Here is a 21,585-nt window from a genome sequence, read left to right as displayed (position 1 = left end):
TGCTCAATAGCAAATAGTATTACAGTTTTCAGAGATGAGCTGGAACTGACCTCATAGTGCAGAGAGCATAGTATAAGAAGCAGATATTATTATATTCCTTTCATCTAAGTAGGGCAACACTGCAGTTTTTGTGATTTGTCCAGCCCAGAAGGGAAGAATGAGAATGCTCTTGCCACAAGAAATTTTGGATCACACTTTGCTTAGAGCCTAAATCAGAATCTTATACATTCAACTGATTTTTTAAAATCCTCTGCTGAGGTCACCCATTGGCGAGCATTCACGTGGGAAGCAGCATCTTCACAGTTTTAGCATATTCAGAAAAGTATGTCTCCATATATCTTCTCTAGTTTCTTTGTCACCAGTTTTCTCTTTCTTTACATTGAACCAAGGCATGTCCAGCATTTCCAGTTCATTCACCATGGGCCACCCTTTGGTCCATATTTCAACCAAACAAATGTTAGTTTTTTTCCTAAACCTCCAAGTCATAGCACTGAATGCAGAATCTCCAGTGAGCCCATATCAGTACTAAGAACTGATCCCAATAAAAGCTTTTTGTTCAATAATGCATATATATGTAATTGAATAGAGCTAGTTGCTATATACAAAAATTGATAACGAGATGAAATTGGCTTAGTGAAGTTAGATTTATTCTGAATACTCTGTTAAAGTGTATCACTGCTTGTATAATTTTCATTAACATGTTTGTACTAATAAACATGGAATTAAAACTTCTTTAGTCTCAGTACAAAAGGGAAAGAAAACACCTACGTGGGCCGGGTGGCAAAATTGTAAAAATGCTTCTACTACAATTTAGTATGAGCTGTAACATAAAATACAGGTATACCTCAGATTGTGGGTGCAATTCCAGGCCACTGCAATAAAGCAAATATCACAAAAATTGAGTCACACAAATTATTTGGTTTTCCAGTGCATATAAAAGTTACGTTTACACTGTATTGTAGCCTATGAAGTATGCAGTAGCACTATGTCAAAGAAAAACAATGTACACACATTAATTAAAAGATATTTATTGCCAAAAATGCTAACCATCATCTGAGCCTTCAGTGAGTTGTAATCTTTTTGTTGGTGAAAGGTCTTGCCTCGATGTTGTGGCTGCTGGCTTATCAGGGTGGTGGTTGCTGAAGATTGACAATTTACATTTTTAAAAAGGCAAAGTGAAGTTTGTTACAATGATTTTGATTCCTTTCATGAAAAATTTCTCTGTACCATGCAATGCTGTTTGATAACATTTTGCCCACAGTAGAACTTCTTTCACAGTTGGGGTCAGTACTCTTAAACCCTGCCAGTGCTTTATTAAGTAAGCATGTGTAATATTCTCAGTCCTTTGCTGTCATTTCCATAATCCACGTGCATTGTCACCAGAAGTAGATTCCATCTCAAGAAAGCATTTTCTTTGCAAGTTTTACCATGAGTTTGCAGCACGTCAGTCACATCTTCAGGCTCCACTTCTAACTCTAGTTCTCTTGCTCTTTTTGTTACATCTGTGCTTGCTTCTTCCACTGGTCTTGAACACCTCCAAATCATCCATGAAGGTTAGAATCAGCTTCTTCAGTTAATGTTGATATTTTGACATTTCCCTACGAATCATGAATTTTCTTAATGGCACCTAGAATGGTGAATCTTTTCCAGAACGTTTTCAGTTTACTTTTCACAGATCCATCTGAGGAATGGCTCGTTTTTGACAGCTATAGCCTTACAAAATGTATTTCTTAAATAATAAGACTTGAAAATCAGGATTATTCCTTGATCCCTGGGCTGCAGAATGGATGTTGTGTTAGGAGGCATGAAAACAACATTAATCTCATTGTACATCTCCATCAGAGTTTTTGGGTGACCAGGTGCACTGTCAGTGAACAGTAATATGTTGAAAGGAATCTTTTTCTGAGCATTAGGTTTCAACAGTGGGGCTTACAGTGGTAAGCCACGTCATAAACAAATGTGCTATCATCAAGGCTATGTCATTAATTTTTAGAGAGCACAGACAGTAGATTTAGCTTAATTCTGAAGGGTCCTAAGATTTTCAGAATGGTAAATGAGCACTGGCTTTGACTTCAAGCCTCTAGCTTCATTAGCCCCTAACAAGAAAATCAGCCTATTCTTTGAAACTGTGACCCAAGCATTGACTTCTCTTCTAGCTATGAAAGCTTTAGGTGGCACATACTTCCAATAGGAGGCTGTTTCATCTACATAAACAATCTATTGTTTAATGTAGTCACCTTCATTAATGATCTTAGCAAAATCTTCTGGATAAGTTGCTACAGTTTCTACATTAGAACTTGCTGCTTCAGATTGCACATTCATTTTATGGAGATGGCTTCTTTCTTTAAACCTCATCAATCAATCTCTTTTTAACTTCAAACTTTTCTTCTGAAGCTTCTTCGCCTCTTTCTGCCTTCATAGAATTGAAGAAAGTTAGGTCCTTGTTCTGGATAAGACTTTGGCTTCAAGGAGTGTTGTGGCTGGTTTGATCTTCTATCCAGGCCACTAAAACTATTGCCATTATCAGCAGTAAGGCTGTTGTGCATTTTTACCATTTATGTGTTCAGTGGAGTAGCACTTTTAATTTCCTTCAAGAACTTTTTCTTTGCATTCACAACTTGGCTGTTTGGGACAAGAGCCCTAGTTTTTGGCTTATCTTGGCTTTCCACATGCCTTCCTCACTAAGCTTGATCATTCCTAGCTTTCAGTTTAAAATGAGAGATATGCAATGCTTCCTTTCTCTTGAACACTTAGAGGCCATTGTGGGTTATCAAATGGCCTGATTTCAACAGTGTTGTATCTCAGGGAATAAGGAGGCGCAAGGAAAAGGAGAGAAATGTGGGGAATGGCTGGCTGGTCAGTGGAGCTGTCAGAATGCACACAACATTTATCAGTTAAGTTCACCATCTTAAATGGGTGTGTGGTTCATGGCACCTGAAAACAGTTGCAGTAGAAACAGCAGAGCTCACTGATCACAAGCCAAAAATAATAATAATAAAAATTTGAAATATTGTGAGAACTACCAAAATATGACACAGTGAACTACAATGAGAAGTACAAAATATGACTTGACGTGAGCAAATGTTGTAAAAACAGTGCCAATAAACTTGGTTTGAAGTAGGGTTGCCACAGACCTTCAATTTGTTAAAAAACAAAAACAAAAAGTATCTTCAAAGTGTGATAAAGTGAGGAGCAATAAAATGAGGTATGCTTATATTGAATAATACCCACTAAGCACTGTAATTAATAGTTAGATGGTCATATATGTAAGACTATTGCAGTAGTTCAAAGAAAGATGAGAGCATAAATAAAAACAATGACTGTTAAGATAGAAAGGAGCAGACAAATTCAAGAGGTAGCTGGAAGGAAAACTAAGATGTGGTGATTGATTTGGTATGGGTTGAGTATAATAATAGGGAAAGTTTTTACTTGGATGGTGGTTAGATGATGGGATCCTTAGCATATAAGGAGGAAAAGATAAGGAGTCCAGTTTTGAAAGGTTGAATGTGAGGTGAGTGTGAGGCTAAACAGATGAAGAAAACCAGTAGGAAGTTGTAATATGAATCTGTAGTTTATTAGAAAGATCAGGGTGAGAATACAGACTTGAGAGTCATCACTCTTTATATATCTGTATATCTGTCGATTTCCATCTATATTTATTGTCCTCAGAGTTCCACTATTGTATGTTCCTCTCCCTCTCCCCGACACCGCCTTTGCTTTTTTTTAAACTATTTTGCAGGTTCTTCATTGGTGATCTTATTCATTGTCCATATAGAATTAGAGTAAAGATCTGATATACATTGTATCTGATAATGTCTTTGTATGGACTGTATTAGACAATGGATGAAATCACATAGGAGGAATCTACAAAATAAGAAAATTAACAGAAAGATTGAGAGAAATCACAGAATATAGAAACTCTGAGGCCTGCTGCTTGATATACACATATATACACACATAAACACATAGACATATCTATAATGAAGTAGTAGAACTGACAGAGCACACAGAGAAGATATGAGGTAAAACCATGAAAGAGTAACACCTCAGAATCTGGGGGAGGAGAAATTTTTAATGAGTGGTCAGTTGTTTTAAATTCCATAGACTATCTGGTGAAGCTAAGAGCTGAACAAAAGGGCTTTCCATTGAGTTTTTATATTGTTATTGGATATTAATACTGTTAGTGATTAGAGCAGTTTCATCAAGGGATGAAGGCTAAAATTAGTTTGTAGTGGATTGAGAAACAAACTGGAGAGAAGAGAAATAACATGCACACTGTAGAAAGAATCCCTTGAACAACAGAGAGAGGATGATTAGAAGTTTGGTAAATTTTATTGCTAAAAATTTGTTCCCAATATTACTAGTCTTTTTTTTCTTTTTTTAACGCTTGGTTGGATGGGTTGGTTTACACCAGATCAATGGTTCCATTCTCATATTGGCCGTTTCGGTTTGATGTATTCCTTGAGCCCTCCTAATAAAGTCTTAACAAGTAAGCCTGAATTAGTCTTGTCAGAGCTTTAGATTAAAGGCAAAATATTCTAGTATTACTCATAAAATAACTGTGATCTAATTAAACAAAATCATGACACCTGCATTTTGGCTGCAGCCATTCTAAAGCTGTCATTTTTCTGTTTGGTAAGGTAAGTATTTGCTAAGGTGATACACCTATTGCAAATCTATTTCTTATACTGAAATATTGTTTTAATAGTATCAGAAAGTTACTGGGAGAAATAAGACTGAGTTTAAAAGTTCTCATTTGCCCAGTAGCTGAACTGTGCATTTTTAAAACACAACTTTTTGAGTAATGGGCAAGGGAGTACTGCATATTTTAATTAAGTATTTAATAGTTTTTAAATAGTTTTAATTTGCTATCTGTTTTGTTCCTAATATATTAAAGAGTAAAAATACCCATTCTTTGGCATTGAAACATGTATACTATCATGTAAAAAATGAAACACCAGTCTGTGTTCGATACAAGATACAGGATGCTTGGGGCTGATGCACGGGGATGATCCAGAGAGATGATATGGGGTGGGAGGTGGGAGGGGGATTCAGGATTGGGTGCTCGTATACACCTGTGGCAGATTCATGTCAATGTATGGCAAAACCAATACAGTATTGTAAAGTAAAATAAAGTAAAAATAAAATTTTAAAATGTATATAAAAAAAGTAATAAATAAAATACCCATTCTTTGCTTATGTTAGTTCAGTAGGAGATTATTCTCTGTGACTCTTATTTTGGAATTATGAGTTGTCACTATTTTTTAATCACGTAGTAATTACTACGTAAATTGAATGTGAAGTGATAGTTTATTTTAGGAAGTCTTTTATAGTGGTATTTCTTAAATAGCTACATTGGTGTAAAGTAGGAAAGGAGATGGAAGAGTTTCATCCTTTCATGGTTAATTTCTTTATGCAGCATCGTTGCTTCTAGCAATCATTTTCATGAGTATATTTAAAGAAATCAGTACATTTCTAACAGCAAATACGTTTTTGTTCTTTTGGGATTTAGGATGGTTTACGTTATTATAGATGCCTTATTTTTATTCCTATTAGGTTAAAGTAGAATTTACAGTAGATTTGTGCTTGTCTTCTGTAGTCTATATCAGTGCTGTCTAATATCAATATAATGTGAGCCACATATGCCTTTTAAAGTGCCATAATAAAAGAAGTAACTAACAATGAAATTAATGATAAAATTTTATTTGATTAAATCAGTATTTTAACTCAGTACATTTGAAATATTATTTCAACATACAGTCAGTATTAAAATTAATGAGATATTTTGACTTTTTATTTCACATTAAGCCTTCAAAATCCAGAATTTGTATTTTACACTGACAACCTTTCTTAATTTGTAGCCACATTTCAAGTGCTCAGTAACCATATATGACTGGTGGTTACGGTGTTGTTCAGTTCAGGTCTGTAGAGCTGGAACAAATTCTTAGCATCTGGATGAATGGACAGATAAAAGAAGATATTTATCTTCTATGAATTGGATTTGATTATAAACACCTGATAATATGATCATCATTATAGATATCAAACCTGGAATTTTTAATTTTCTGGAAAAGAGATAAGCTGGAAATACTAGGTGGATGGAACTTTTACAGTCTGGTTACCCTCAACAGCTGTATTGTGTAATTGCACTTATTTTTATTATATATACATGTTCAAACTTCTGAAAAATTTCAGTGTATGTCTATAACTTGTAGCATAAATGCAGTTCCAACTACAATGAAGATTTTGTGCTACAGCTAGAGAAGGAATTGGTCCAAGCCCGACTGAGTGAAGCTGAGTCTCAATGTGCGCTGAAGGAAATGCAGGATAAAGTTCTGGATATAGAAAAGGTAAGAACAATATGAAGGCTGTCATTCCCAAACTAGACGGGACATATGATAGATATTTAAGTGCTTATTGAGTGGTGAAATTTGGCATGGTTTTTTGCACATTAAAAATCTTACATGTTATAAGAGAGGAAAGGAAAAAATACATGTTTCCTATTTAATTTTTATTGTTACCATACTAGTCAAAGCCCCATATTTTGGGTAAAAATAGAGATTAACGTCCTTTTAGAGGGAAGCAACCAGGATAATTTTGATATAAATGATATTTAATTATTGGAGAAAAGAAACTTAAGGAATACAGATTAACTGTTGTCAAGATAAGTAGTACTTAACAGCCTTTAGAGTCACCCAACAATAGCTGACACAGTATCTTTCAGATTGCTGCTGCTGCTGCTAAGTCACTTCAGTCATGTCCGACTCTGTGTGACCCCATAGATGGCAGCCCACCAGGCTCCTCTGTCCACAGGATTCTCCAGGCAAAAATACTGGAGTGGGTTACCATTTCCTTCTCCAACGCATGCATGCATACCAAGTCGCTTCAGTCGTGTCTGACTCTATGCGACCCCATGGACAGCAGCCCACCAGGCTCCTCTGTCCACAGGATTCTCTAGGCAAAGAATAGTGGAGTGGGTTGCCATTCCCTTAAAATCCTGGGGCAAATGGGATGATATGAACTATAACAGTCTACAACGTAGTAATATTACATCTTGGCCATTGACCGAATGCTAACCCTTTTTGTTTTTAGTATATAAAATATGCTGAAAACATTCCTCTTAAGCACATTTCAGTTAATGTAATTAAACAGAAGGCAGCAATTTCCTTCTAGAAGAATTAGATTTAGCTTTGAAAAATTTGCCATATATTTGTTAAATTAATTTATGGAATACTTTTGGGTCAGTGTAGACCACAGTGTATTTTTTAATTTAAAGCCTGTGCTAAACATCAGTAAAAATAACTAAAACCATAACCACATTTGTAGTTCTTTTAAAAATGAATATTACCATTTTTATCCCAACAGTGTATAAATATATCACTTGCTTTTCTCCCAATTCAAGGTAAATTTTTAAAAATCCACTGTGAAATTTGCATCCTAAGCACAAAATACACAAATATTCATTTTAATCAAATTTCAGCTGAGAAGTGAACATTTTTACTTTGAATTATGTAGATCTGATATATAGAAGTGAATTTTTTGATTGAAACACATTGCAAATGTGTCTTGTTTTTCTTGTAAATTTGTTTAAAGAAAGAAATTAACCATTTTTTCAAATATTATAATAGTTTTATCTGCAACAGTGTAGAAATAGACTAGCTAAATACGTAAGCATTTCAGGGAAATTTTCATCTGAGTATAACTGTTATAGCTTTCCAAGCTACAGAAAACCATCAAGTTTATATAGGAAGATTTTAGCTGGAGATGTACTTACAGAAGTTAACTTACCTCTTTTGAAGGTTATTAAAGAACAGATGAGTAGTGGAAATAGAAACACTTTTAGGTTTCTTATAACCTCAGACTTAAGAGTCTGTGTTCCAAATCACAAATTCTGAATCTCTGTTTTCTCATCTATAAAATCATAGATGATTTGGGTTCTGTGTTGCATTTTTTTCGCTTACCCTTAGATAGTATCTAGCCATTGATTCAGAATCTCATGAACAATGGACATGAAAGAGCCTCAAATTCTTAACTGTTTCTTAATGAAAATAACTACAGTTAATAGTGGAATAATTGTGCTAGAAATCTACTTGCTATTTTTATATTATCTTTGGAAAACTTTTTTTCCTATTTATTGAGAAAAAAGCCAGAAAAAAATAAAAAGTGCCTAATGGGGAGTATTCTGGGCTCCATGATTTAGTTAAGAGTCTGGATCTTTCTGTTTTGAATATTTGGAAGAAGGAAATGTTCTTGGGTCCAATTTTTTTAAAGTAGCTTTGTTAGTATTCATGCATCCTATGGTTAATCTCTTCATGCAAGATAGGTTTTTCTTAAAATACATATACAGTAAATTTCTGGTTTTCAGTTGAGAAAATATTTAAAATCCATCACAAAAAATGTGTAGTTGGCAAGAATAACTTTATTCAGCCATCTCTGTGGGCTAAAATGTTAATGAAAAATTTCAGAGATAGAAAATTTTAAGACTTGGAACTTAGTTTACTTAAGGAACTTTTATTAGAGCCTAATTTAGAATTCTTTGGTCATTCCTGAGAGCAGTTTAATATGGCAACCCTATATCTGAAGATGGGTCTTTCAGTACCCATCTTGTATCCTTGAAGGAAATACTTAGATTACCTTAGAACTAATTTTTTGAGTATTGATTAGTCACAGTAGTTACTAATGTACATATATTTTATACTCCTTTTCCAAAGTGGTATGTTGAAAAAATAAAATTTGAACTGCTCTCTTCCATAAATCTTTAAAATATAAATGATGTTCATGCTTTGTTTGAAGTCCTAATCAGAGGTTAGTAAGTTTATTGCCATGTTGAAAAACATTTTTAATCTTGTTGCTCCATAATTCTGATTAGTATTTTATTAAAACAGAATTAGACTCTCTGTGTCCTTAAAATTAAAGACAGTTCCTTCCTGGTGGGGATGTAAAACATGCAACTGCTTTTGAAAAGTTTGCCAGTTTCTTAAAAATTAGATGTAGAATTACCATCTGATCTAGCATTTCTGCTGTTTCACATATACTCGAGAGTTAAAAACATACATCTACACAAAATCACGTAAATGTCCATAGCAGTGTTACTCATAGTAACCTCAAAGTGGAAACAACTCACATTTCCATCAACTGATGAATGTATAAATAAAATGTGGTATATCTGGACATTGAAACTATTATTTGGCAATTTTTTAAAAAGATGAAATTTGAAAACATGCTGAGTGAAAGAAGCTAGTCATAAAAGGCCATAAATTGTATGATTGCATTTTATGAAATATTCCAAATAGGCAAGTTCATAGAGACATAGATTAGTGATTGTCAGGGCCCGGGGGTGTCGAAAACATAAAGTAACTGCTAATGGGTATAGCGTTTCTTGGGGGTGATTAAAATGTGCTGAAATTGGTTTGTGATGATGGTTGCATAACCCTGTGAATACTGTTAAAAACTGCTGACTAGTGTTCATTAAAAGGATAAGTTTTATAGTTTGTGGATTATATCTCAATAAGATTGTATCAAATTAAGCACAATTACATGTGAGATAAAATAGCTCTTGTTATTTTGATGTATTGTTGTATATGCTATATTTTATTCTTTAAATTAAACAAAAATCCCCAATTAAATTCTCTCTTGCTTTAGAGAAACAACTCCTTTCCTGATGAGAATAACATTGCAAGACTTCAGGAAGAGCTCATTGCTGTGAAACTGAGAGAAGCAGAAGCTATTATGGGTTTGAAAGAGCTTAGACAGCAAGTCAAGGATTTGGAGGAACACTGGCAGGTATATGAGTATATTTTGTGTGCTTTTTTAAAAAAATGTAAAACCTGAAAATCCATTTTGTGTAAATTTGAAGTAGTTAACAACCAACACTAGGGTTTGAGTTTAAAGTGAGAAAGACTCTGTTAGGTAGAAAACTGAGAGCATTTAGAAATTGAAAGCACTTTTAAGCTTTTTTTCCCTTTGATTTTTAGAATTAAATAAAATGTAAAATAGAAACCAAGTCATATTTTTGTTGTCTTATTATACCATTGTGATTTGTGTTAACTTTTTCTAAAGAACTAAGAGAAAATTCTTTTTGTATTGTACTTATTTCTTCTAGTGTTAAATTCATTGGTCATTATGAAACATCAGAAGGGTGCGTGGCATCAACATAAATTTATGAATTTGTAACTTCTTTTCAAAATGGTTTTATCACAAAATAAAATAGTCATTTAGTTAGTTATATGCCACAAATTTATTCACGTATGAGGGAAACTACTGATAAGTAGCAAAAAAAAGAAAAATAGAATCTATAAGACAAGAAGGGAGAACAGAAAAGGAAAAAAACTACATATTATTTCAGAAAGTGATGAAGGTATGAATTGGGGTGGGGAATATATCTAACAAAGTTCTTTACATTGCCATGGCTTTTTTTTTTTTTTGAAGAAATATCAGACAGCAATAAACTGGAAATTAATTAAAAACAAATGAAAGAATTTTTTGAGAACACTGCTGTTAATTTCTGCTATTGTTTCCCTAATTCATGAATGGTTCCGTTTTCCCCTTTTCCTGGGATTTCACTAAAAAATAATGTAAAAATCTCTCAGGGAAAAATGAGGATAAAAATTATATTTTTTACAGTAATTAATCTACAGAATATGCAGATAATTAATTAATCTCAAATATGCAGATGACACCACCCTTATGGCAGAAAGTGAAGAAGAGCTAAAAAGCCTCTTGATGAAAGTGAAAGTGGAGAGTGAAAAAGTTGGCTTAAAGCTCAACATTCAGAAAATGAAGATCATGGCATCCGGTCCCATCACTTCATGGGAAATAGATGGGGAAACAGTAGAAACAATGCCAGACTTTATTATGGGGGGGCTCCAAAATCACTGCAGATGGTGACTGCAGCCATGAAATTAAGAGACGCTTACTCCTTGGAAGAAAAGTTATGACCAACCTAGATAGCACATTCAAAAGCAGAGACATTACTTTGTCAACAGAGGTCCGTCTAGTCAAGGCTATGGTTTTTCCTGTGGTCATGTATGGATGTGAGAGTTGGAGTGTGAAGAAGGCTGAGTGCCGAAGAATTGATGCTTTTGAACTGTGGTGTTGGAGAAGACTGTTGAGAGTCCCTTGGACTGCAAGGAGATCCAGCCAGTCCATTCTGAAGGAGATCAGTCCTAGGATTTCTTTGGAAGGAGTGATGCTAAAGCTGAAACTCTAGTACTTCGGCCACCTCATGCAAAGAGTTAACTCATTGGCAAAGACTCTGATGCTGGGAGGGATTGGGGGCAGGAGGAGAAGGGGACGACAGAGGATGAGATGGCTGGATGGCATCACTGACTCGATATACGTGAGTCTGAGTGAACAGCGGGAGCTGGTCATGGACAGGGAGGCCTGGCGTGCTGCGATTCATGGGGTCGCAAAGAGTCGGACATGACTGAGCGACTGAACTGAACTGAATCTACAGAATAAAAACATTTGAACTGTATCTGAATTTATATCCCGAATCTGCCACTTACTGGCTGTGGGACCTTTCTGGAGTTACTTAATCACGATTTCCATTTTCTTTTCTGTACAGTGAAAATAATAGCGTTTAACTTTTGAGATTTTCTGGGAATTAAATAAAATGACACATATAAAGTGGTTATACAGTACTGGGCCTGAAATAAGTGCTCAGTTAATTTGGCTTTTATTTTAGTACTGGGAATATTTGTTGCAATATAATTTTTTTTTTTTTAATTTTAGCGCCACTTAGCTCGTACTACTGGGAGATGGAAAGACCCACCTAAGAAAAATGCCATGATTGAGTTACAAGATGAACTGATGACCATCCGACTTAGAGAAGCTGAAACACAAGCAGAAATAAAAGAAATAAAACAGAGGATGATGGAAATGGAAACACAGGTAGCCCAATAACTTTAAAAACTATTGTTAACCCATCAAAAGTTTATGCTCAAATTGTATCATCCTTACAATAGAGCTAAAAGGTGGACATATGAAACTGTCTCGTCTACAATTTTCTATCCCAAATGAAAAGGACTAAAACGTAATACTATATATATATATTTTTTTGGCCATGCCATGTGGCATGCAGGAACTTAGTTCCCCAACCAGGGTTTGAACCTGTGCCCCCTGCACTGGAAGTGCAGGGGCAGTTTTGATCACTGAACCACTAGGAAAGTCCCAAAACCCATATTCCTTGATGGCAGAGATTGAGTGTCTTCTTTCAGTCTTTTAGCAAAGTTGAAGCAAGTCGTAAAACTCCATTTGACTTTGTTTCCTTATTGCACAACCTGAAAGGGAATATTCAGGTTGAGCAAAATTTCTTAACACAATTTAACATTTGGGGCCAGATAATTTTTTATTGTGAGACTGGGCTGTGCATTGTAGTACGTTTAGCAGCATCTATGGCCTCTTAACTACTACCACATCCCCTACCCTCTATTCAGAAGCACCACACCCCCACCTCCCTATGATGGCTGAAAGCATCTCCACACAGATGTCAAATGTCGCTGGGAAGGCAAAATTGCCCCTGCTTGAGAACCACTGATACAGAATGTAATGTGAAGGATGCTTCCTAAAATTGTGTAATGTGGTGACTGAGCAGTCAGTTCCAAAGTTACACTTCTTTCTTCTCATGTCCCCTGTTTCTCTAATAAATATTATCTCATATATTCTTGACTTAAAACCTACAAAGTCCTTTTTATGACACCCATTTGCATTATAAAAGTACATTTGGGATATTTGGTTTTTATGTGGTACATCTATTCTCTGTAATGTTATTTGGTTTTCAAAATACTTTTTCAGTCAGCAGGGGGCATAGTTAACTCATGTATCATTCTATACACTTAAATGTAAAATCATCATCCCAACTTGGATTTACATAACATAGATATGTAAATCCTTCAGAATAAATATATCTTATTTTACATTGTTCACAGAGTTTTATTTTCATGTGTTTTTCGTTGTAGTTAAAAATAACAGTAAGATTATAAAAAGTAGAAATCCAGCTTTATGATGGGAGGTTTTACTCTTATGATCAGATTTTACCTCAATATCTCAATATAAATATTAAATATGCAACCACAACTTTTTAGCCATTGTTCAGGATTTATTTCAGAGTGACTATAGGTAAATGAATCAAACTCAACAAATGTAGTTTTGCGAACTTATGAATACAGAGCAATGTGTAGCCATCAAAGATCTTATACTTGAGATGTCAGTCATGCACAAACTATATTTAAATTCACTATATAAGACAAATGTTAACTAAATTTACTGTGGTAATCATTTCACATTATATGTAAATCAAGTTATGCTGTACACTTTAGACTTATACAATGCTGTATGTTTACTTCCATTGCTCAGTCATGTCTGACTCTTTGCACCACGAATCGCAGCACGCCAGGCCTCCTGTTCCATCACCAACTGCCAGAGTCCACCCAAACCCATGTCCATTGAGTTGGTAGTGCCATCCAACCTTCTCATCCTCTGTCGTCACCTTCTCCTCCTGCCTTCAATCTTTCCCAGCATCAGGGTCTTTTCAGATGAGTCAACTCTTCACATCAGGTGACCAAAGTATTGGAGTTTCAGCTTCAACATCAGTCCTTCCAATGAACACCCAGGACTGATCTCCTATAGGATGGACTGGTTGGATCTCCTTGCAGTCCAAGGGACTCTCAAGAGTCTTCTCCAACACCACAGTTCAAAAGCATCAATTCTTCGGCACTCAGCCTTCTTCACACTCCAACTCTCACATCCATACATGACCACAGGAAAAACCATAGCCTTGACTAGACGGACCTCTGTTGACAAAGTAATGTCTCTGCTTTTGAATATGCTATCTAGGTTGGTTATAACTTTCCTTCCAAGGAGTAAGCGTCTTTTAATTTCATGGCTGCAGTCACCATCTGCAGTGATTTTGGAGCCCAGAAAAATAAAGTCTGGCACTGTTTCTACTGTTTCCCCATCTATTTCCCATGAAGTGATGGGACTGGATTCCATTATCTTCGTTTTCTGAATGTTGAGCTTTAAGCCAACTTTATCACTCCCCTCTTTCACTTTCATCAAGAGGCTTTTTAGTTCCTCTTCACTTTCTGCCATAAGGGTGATGTCATCTGCATATCTGAGGTTATTGATATTTCTCCTGGCAATCTTGATTCCAGCTTGTGCTTCTTCCAGCCCAGCATTTCTCATGATGTACTCTGCATATAAGTTAAATAAGCAGGGTGACAATATACAGCCTTGACGTAGTCCTTTTCCTATTTGGAACCAGTCTGTTGTTCCCTGTCCAGTTCTAACTGTTGCTTCCTGACCTGCATACAGGTTTCTCAAGAGGTACATCAGGTGGTCTTGTATTCCCACCTTTCTCAGAATTTTCCACAGTTTATTGTGATCCACACAGTCAAAGGCTTTGGCATAGTCAAGCAGAAATAGATGTTTTTCTGGAACTCTCTTGCTTTTTCCATGATCCAGCGGATGTTGGCAATTTGATCTCTGGTTCCTCTGCCTTTTCAAAAACCAGCTTGAACATCTGGAAGTTCATGGTTCACATATTGCTGAAGCCTGGCTTGGAGAATTTTGAGCATTACTTTACTAGTGTGTGAGATGAGTACAATTGTGTGGTAGTTTGAACATTCTTTGGCATTGCCTTTCTTTGGTATTGGAATGAAAATGGACCTTTTCCAGTCCTGTGGCCACTGCTGAGTTTTCCAAATGTGCTGGCATATTGAGTGTAGCACTTTCACAGCATCATCTTTTAGGATTTGAAATAGCTTAACTGGAATTCCATCACCTCCACTAGCTTTGTTAGTAGTGATGCTTTCTAAGGCCCACTTGACTTCGCATTCCAGGATGTCTGGCTCTAGGTGAGTGTGAGTGATCACACCAGCGTGATTATCTGGGTTGTGAAGTTCTTTTTTGTGCAGTTCTTCTGTGTATTCTTGCCACCTCTTCTTAATATCTTCTGCTTCTGTTAGGTCCATACCATTTCTGTCCTTTATTGAGCTCATCTTTGCATGAAATGTTCCCTTGGTATCTCTAATTTATCAATAAAACTGGAAGCACTATATAATTCATAAATTTGTAATTAGAGAATTAAATACAAATTGCTATGAAGAATAGGACAGGACAGTTAATTCCAACTAGGTGGTTTGGAAAACCTAGAAGAAATTTGGAAAGGAGAAAACCTTCCTAAGGAATTTGTATTTTGCACTATACCTGGCTAATGGATATGGTTCCTAAATGTCAGTGCATGTACTGGTGATGATCCATGATGCTTTCTCATTGCAAAGTGAGAAAAATAAAATAGTGTGGTATGTTGGTTATCTAAAGAATATTGCGTTAAACACCCATGTATCCAGCATCCAGATTAAGAAATAGGTCCTTGCTGATACATGTAGCTCCAGTACCTTCATTTTAATGACTTTTAGAACAGTGCACCTGGTAAGTATACCTTAGTTTATGGAGCCGCTTTCCTCCTTGTACTGACATTTGCTATTACAGACATTGCTGCCCTGAACGTTCTTGCATGTTGCCTTATGTATATCTCCAATAGGAGTTTCTTTAGTACAGGGGTTCTTATCTCTTTTGTGTGCCATGCACCCCTTTGGGAGCCTGAAACCTATGAACCTCTTTTCAAAATAACGTTTTTTAATGCATAAAATAAAATATATAGGGTTGCGAAGAAAACTAGTTATATTGAGGTACAGTTATCAAAATACAGGTTTGTGATATGAGGGCAGACACAGAAACATACACAACATATTCCCATTGCAGGAATCAGGTTTTTCATAATTTAGATTTTTTTGGTACCTGAATTAGATTGTACTATAATTTTCTTTTGCGGAGAGACTTTTATCTGGTTTTGGCACCAAGGTTATAGTAAGTTTGATAAATGAGTTGGCTTGTATTTAACTTTTTCTATTCTCAGAAGTTTTTTGTAAGATTGAAATTACCTGTTACTTAAATATTTGCTGGAATTCATTCCTTTTAACTCTTTTTTTTTTTTTGGTCATGGGGCAGTTGGGATCTCAGTTCCCCTACCAGTGAATGGAACCCCTGCCCCCTGCAGTGGAAGCAAAGACCACTGAACCACCGGGGAAGTCCCTGGAATTCATTCCTTTAAACAGTCTTGTCTTTTTGTTTTGTGGGCATGTTTAAGCGATACATTTGAAATTCGAATCTTTAGATGAAGTGGACAATTTCCTAGGGAAATACAATTTGACTTGCTGTGACTTTTGCTTGTTTTTTCCTTGAGCTTCTGGGAACTGTGAATTTGTGACTGCCATGAAATTTGGAAATTTCTTGGTCATTATTTCATCACATACTTATTGTCCCACACTCTCTTCTTCAGGAATTCCAGTCATACCTACATTAAATTTTTGATGTTGTCCAGCAATTCTTGGTTATTCTTTGCCTTCCCATTATTTTTCCTCATTGTACTTCAGTTTCTGTTGACTGACCTATTTCTCTTGATTTATCACTAAGTTCATTGATTCTTTCCTACACTTTGTGAGTTGTCTGATGAGCCATTGAAGACGTTCTTTACTCTGTTACTATGCTTTTTACTTCTACTATTTCCTTTTAATTCTTACAGTCTTCATTTCCTTGCTGATATTACCTATCTGATGTTGCATATCTTCCACCTTTCCCATAGAGCCCTTAATTTAAATTCCCTGTCAGAAAACTTCAATATCTGTGTCATATATGAGGCTGGTTCTGTTGATTGCTGTATCTCTTGGAAGTGTTTGGTTTTTTTACCTTTTCCTATGCTATGTAATTTTTTTTTTTAAACTAGATGTGCATCTTGTGTAGGAGAGTAGACTAAAGTAAATGGTTTGTATGCCTGGAAATGGGTACATCTTTCCTTCTACTAGGCCTTTAATGTGGGGGGTTTGAGTTAATACAGTCAGGAGTTGGGCAGGCTTGAGGTTTGTTGTTTCTGTGGTTACCCTCATTGCACCACAGGCTTCAAATTCCTCTAGCAATGTCTTATTTTTAGGTTAGGGGCTGGTTTGCCAGAGGGTTTTCTCACTATCTTTAGGTCTTCTCTTTGCACAGCACTTGAGGAGTTGTTAGTCCCCAGCAGTGTCCCACTGTTACTTTTGTTCCACAGGAAACTAGAAGAGCAGAGAACACGTCTGCCCTGTTGTTCTGAGAAAGCCACAATCTTTCGCTGCATTAGTGTGTTCCTGTATCTGGGGCATTTGGCCTCATTAGTGCTCCTGTCCTGTGTGTTAGTCGCTCAGTCGTGTCTGACTCTTTGAAACCCCATGAACTGTAGCCTACCAGGCTCCTCTGTCCATGGAATTCTTTAGGCAAGAATACTGGAGTGGGTTGTTATGCCCTTCTCCAGGGGATTGTCCCAACCCAGGGATCAAACCCAGGTCTCCTACCCTGCAGGCAGATTCTTTACCATCTGAACCATCGGGCACCCTATTCCCAAGCTATAGTGCAGCCCCTTCCCCAGATGCACCTGTTTTCCCAGTGCCCAGGGGACAGCAGTGTTTGTTGTTCTGCTCCAAGCAAATTAACCTTTGGTTCCCTAGAGGAGATAAGCAAGGATTAGTGCCCTTTCCCCCTCCCTGAGGCCTGTACTATGGAGATCTGTTTCTCAAGACTCTCATCCATCTTTTTGGTCTGTTCTGTTGAAGAAAAATGTACAAGAGTTTGTGAACTCTTTTGTCCCTGTGGCTCCATGCATTCTAACCAGCCCATACTTATGCTCCACCAGTTTGATGTTTATTCAGGTGAATTATTCTTAACAGCTTCTGCCACGTCCCTTCTTAGATTTGGGGCTGGTTAGTTGTCCTGTGACCTCTCAGTGTGTTCAACAGTAGTCATGAACTTAGAGTTTGGCTGCCCTTTTTTTTTAAATTGAAAACCAGTGTTCTTTCTGACTCTACATCCTCAATCAGAAATCAAAAGTCTTTATTATGATGTATTTGAAATTATTTTATTTTATACTCTATCTCCTTTTTTCTATGTTTTTTCCTCCTTTCTCGCTTTTTATTGAATTTGTTTTTCTTTTTCCTTCTATTCAGTTCAGTTGCTCAGTCATGTCCGACTCTTTGCGGCCCTATAGACTGCAGCACGCCCAGGCTTCCCTGTCCATCATGAACTCCCAAAGCTTGCTCAAGCTCATGTCCATCGAATTGATAATGCAGTCCAACCACCTCATCCTCTGTCGTCCCCTTCTCCTCCTGCCTTCAGTCTTTCCCAGCATCAGGGTCTTTCCAGTGAGACAGTTCTTTGCATCAAGTGGCCAAAGTATTGGAGTTTCAGCTTTAACATCAGTCCTTCCAATGAATATTCAGGACTGATTTCCTTTAGGATTGACTGGTTGTATCTCCTTGCAATCCAAGGGACTCTCAAGAGTCTTCAACACCACAGTTCAAAAGCATCAGTTCTTCAGCGCTCAGCTTTCTTAATGGTTCCAACTCTCACATCCATACATGACTACTGGAAAACCATAGGTGGACCTTTGTTAGCAAAGTGTCTCTGCTTTTTAATATGCTGTCTAGGTTTGTCATAGCTTTTCTTCCGAGGAGCAAGCATCTTTTAATTTCATGGCTGCAGTCACCATCTGCAGTGATTTTGGAGCCCAAAAAAATGAAGTCTCTTACTGTTTCCATTGTTTCCCCATCTATTTGCCATGAGTGGTGGGACTGGATGCCATGATCTTTGTTTTCTGAATGTTGAGTTTTAAGCCAGCTTTTTCACTCTCCACTTTCACTTTCATCAAGAGGCTTTTAGTTCCTCTTCACTTTCTGCCATAAGGGTGGTGTCATCTGCATAACTGAGGTTATTGATATTTCTCCTGGCAATCTTGATTCCAGCTTGTGCTTCATCCAGCCCAGCATTTCACATGAGATACTCTGAATATAAGTTAAATAAGCAGGGTGACGATATACAGCCTTGACGTACTCCTTTCCCAATTGGGAACCAGTCTGTTGTTCAGTGTCCAGTTCTATCTGTTGCTTCTTGACCTGCATATAGATTTCCCAGAAGGCAGGTAAGGTGGTCTGGTATTCCCATATTAATTTGGCTTTTATAATTCCTTTTCTTTTCTACTAGTGTTTATTACCTGGAAAAAAAAAATGCTTCCCTGATGGAACAAAGTCTAAAGTTACTAATTATCTCTGTTTTTTTCCAAATTGTATTAGGTCCTTAGAAGAACTCCCATGTGCTCTTTCATCTTCTAGTCTTACATCTTACTATTATTGTGCCTCCAAATTCCTATAATTTTTTTACCTCCAAATTCCTAGACATTATTGTCTTATGGAGTCAATATTCCTGTGGTTTTGGTTGAAAAGTGAAAGTGAAAGTCGCTCAGTCATGTCCAACTGTTTGTGACTCTATACAGTCCGTGGATTCTCCAGGCCAGAATACTTGAGTGGGTAGCCTTTCCCTTCTCCAGGGGATCTTCCCAACCCAGGGATCGAACTCAGGTCTCCTGCACTGCAGGCAGATTCTTTACCAGCTGAGCCACAAGGGAAGCTTGTGGTTTTGTCTACCTGCTTGCTAGTTTTTTTGCTCTATTCTTACTTTTATTTAATAGTTTCCTCCCAGTTTCAATGATGAGTTGTAAACTCTCTCACTTTCTTAAAATAAATGTACTTTTCTCTCTTCTGTGATAGTTGGCTGAGTATACTTTTATAGGATGAATTTTTTTTTAAACACTACCAGTTTTTCCTGTTGAGTTGTCTGCTAGATATTTCACTTTCCACTTTCACAGATACTGTTTTTCCCTTGATTTGCCTCTGCTTTACTTTAGTATTCTATAAGTTTTGATATAATGCATTTTGATAAGGATTTATTTCTATTTATCCCAAATAGTATTTGGAACTAATTGTGCTTCCTAGGGTATAGATGCATATGTGATTTTTGTTGTAAAAATTCTCAATTATTATCATCTTCTTAAGCCATCACAGCTCACTTTTTTTGGTGGGGGGCAACACCTGTAAAGTATATTTTATACCTTTTTATTCTCTTTTCTGTCTCTTGACATCTTCTGGGGCACTAATTTTTTCTTCATTGTGTCTAGTTCTTAGTTGCTTAGTTTTATCTGACTTTTTCTGACCCCATGGACTGTAGCCTGCCAGGCTCCTCTGCTCAAGGGGATTGTCCAGGCAAGAATACTGGAGAGGGTTGCCATGCCCTCCTCCAGGGGATCTTCCCAATCTAGGGATCGAACCCAGGTCTCCCACATTGCAGGCAGATTTTTTACTGTCTGAAACACCAGGGAAGCCCAAGAATACTGGAGTGGGTACCCTTCCCTTCCTTAGGGGATCTTCATGACTCAGGAGTCAAACCAGGGTCTCCTGCATTGCAATGGATTCTTCACAAGCTGAGCTACCAGGAAAGTCCGACTCTTTGCAACCCCAGGTGCTGTAGCCTGCCAGGCTTCTCAGTCCATGGAATTCTCCAGGCAGGAATACTGGAGTGGGTTCCCATGGTCGTCTCCAGGGGGTCTTCCTGACCCAGGGATTGAACCTGAGTCTCCTGCATTGCAGACAGATTCTTTACTGACTGAGCCACCAGGGAAGCCCTCATCATGTTTAATCTCCCATTTAACCCTTTAATTGAATTTGTTATCAGTGTCTGTTAATTTTGGAAATTATATTTGGTTATCTTTCAAATTTGCTGGTATTTTGACAGTGACTAGTTCTTTGTTTATGCTTCTTTTTATGTTTAATATGTAAATATGTAAACTATTTTGTATAAAATCCTCATGTGATTATTATCTAAAGTTCTTAAGAATCTAGCATATTTTTTGTCTGCCATTTCTCACTCATAGTCAATTCTTAGGTTTTAATTATTTGTGTGAATATTTTGTAATTTTGGAGCATGGAATGGTATTTAGGGGTACAGGGAGGAGTTTTGGAGTGTATGTTGAAGGTGTGTCCCTCTGAAGTATAGTTACTTGTTTTAATGGTAACTGGAGGCAGGATCATTTTCATAGAATGAGTTAGAATAGGTTTAGTAATAGTAATAATCGAGTATTTGTTAAATGTCTTCTCTTTCAAGCATTAGGAGAGAACTACTTTCATAAACTTTTCTCATGTAATTCCCAGAACACAGCCTTAAAAGTCAAGCAGTAATATCTACACTTCTATTAGTGTACTAAAACTTGATAGAATTAGATAGCTTCACCAAGATTGAGAAATTGTTAAATGAGGAGCTGAATTTTGCCTGTGTTTGGTTATGAAAATGTTTACTGTTTCTTTCAGGCCCCTAATAGAGTAATTAAGAATTGAGAAACTCAAGCTGAGTCAAGCCTGAATATGAAAACTACCTCATGTCAGTGAATTCATGATCTATAATGTTAAGGTCCTATTGTATAGCAAAGGGAACTATATTCAATATCCTATAATAAACCATAATGGAAAAGTATTTAAAACGGGAAAAAAATATATATATATATATATACACACATAATTGAATCATTTTGCTGTATCCCAGAAACTAAAAGGGCTTCTCTGGTGGCTCAGAAAAGTAAAGAATCTGCCTGTAATCCAGGAGACCTGCGTTCAATCCCTGTGTCAGGAAGGTCTCCTCGAGAAGGGAACGGCAACCCACTCCAGTATTCTTGCC

The 21,585-nt window shown here is 36.7% G+C and overlaps 1 protein-coding gene across 14 annotated transcripts in view; it reads left to right on the top strand.

Annotated features, from left to right (window-relative positions):
• The window catches only part of EVI5 (ecotropic viral integration site 5), a 237,931-nt gene that overhangs the window by 131,972 nt on the left and 84,374 nt on the right, over positions 1 to 21,585 (top strand). For 8 of the 14 annotated variants that reach the window (XM_060411667.1, XM_012176230.4, XM_027972161.3 and 5 more), the window contains 3 exons: positions 6,216 to 6,350; positions 9,643 to 9,783; positions 11,734 to 11,892. In XM_060411667.1, coding sequence (XP_060267650.1) covers positions 6,216 to 6,350; positions 9,643 to 9,783; positions 11,734 to 11,892 — 435 coding nt within the window. The remainder of the gene's footprint in view (positions 1 to 6,215; positions 6,351 to 9,642; positions 9,784 to 11,733; positions 11,893 to 21,585) is intronic. The other 6 variants (XM_060411662.1, XM_027972164.3, XM_027972163.3 and 3 more) reach the window with 1 other exon arrangement.

The sequence above is a fragment of the Ovis aries genome, chromosome 1 (genome assembly GCF_016772045.2).
Source record: "Ovis aries strain OAR_USU_Benz2616 breed Rambouillet chromosome 1, ARS-UI_Ramb_v3.0, whole genome shotgun sequence".
NCBI classification, from domain to species: Eukaryota; Metazoa; Chordata; class Mammalia; order Artiodactyla; family Bovidae; genus Ovis; species Ovis aries.
The sequence above is the reverse complement of the archived record's forward strand: the minus strand, read 5'-3'. Positions and strand labels throughout refer to the sequence as shown.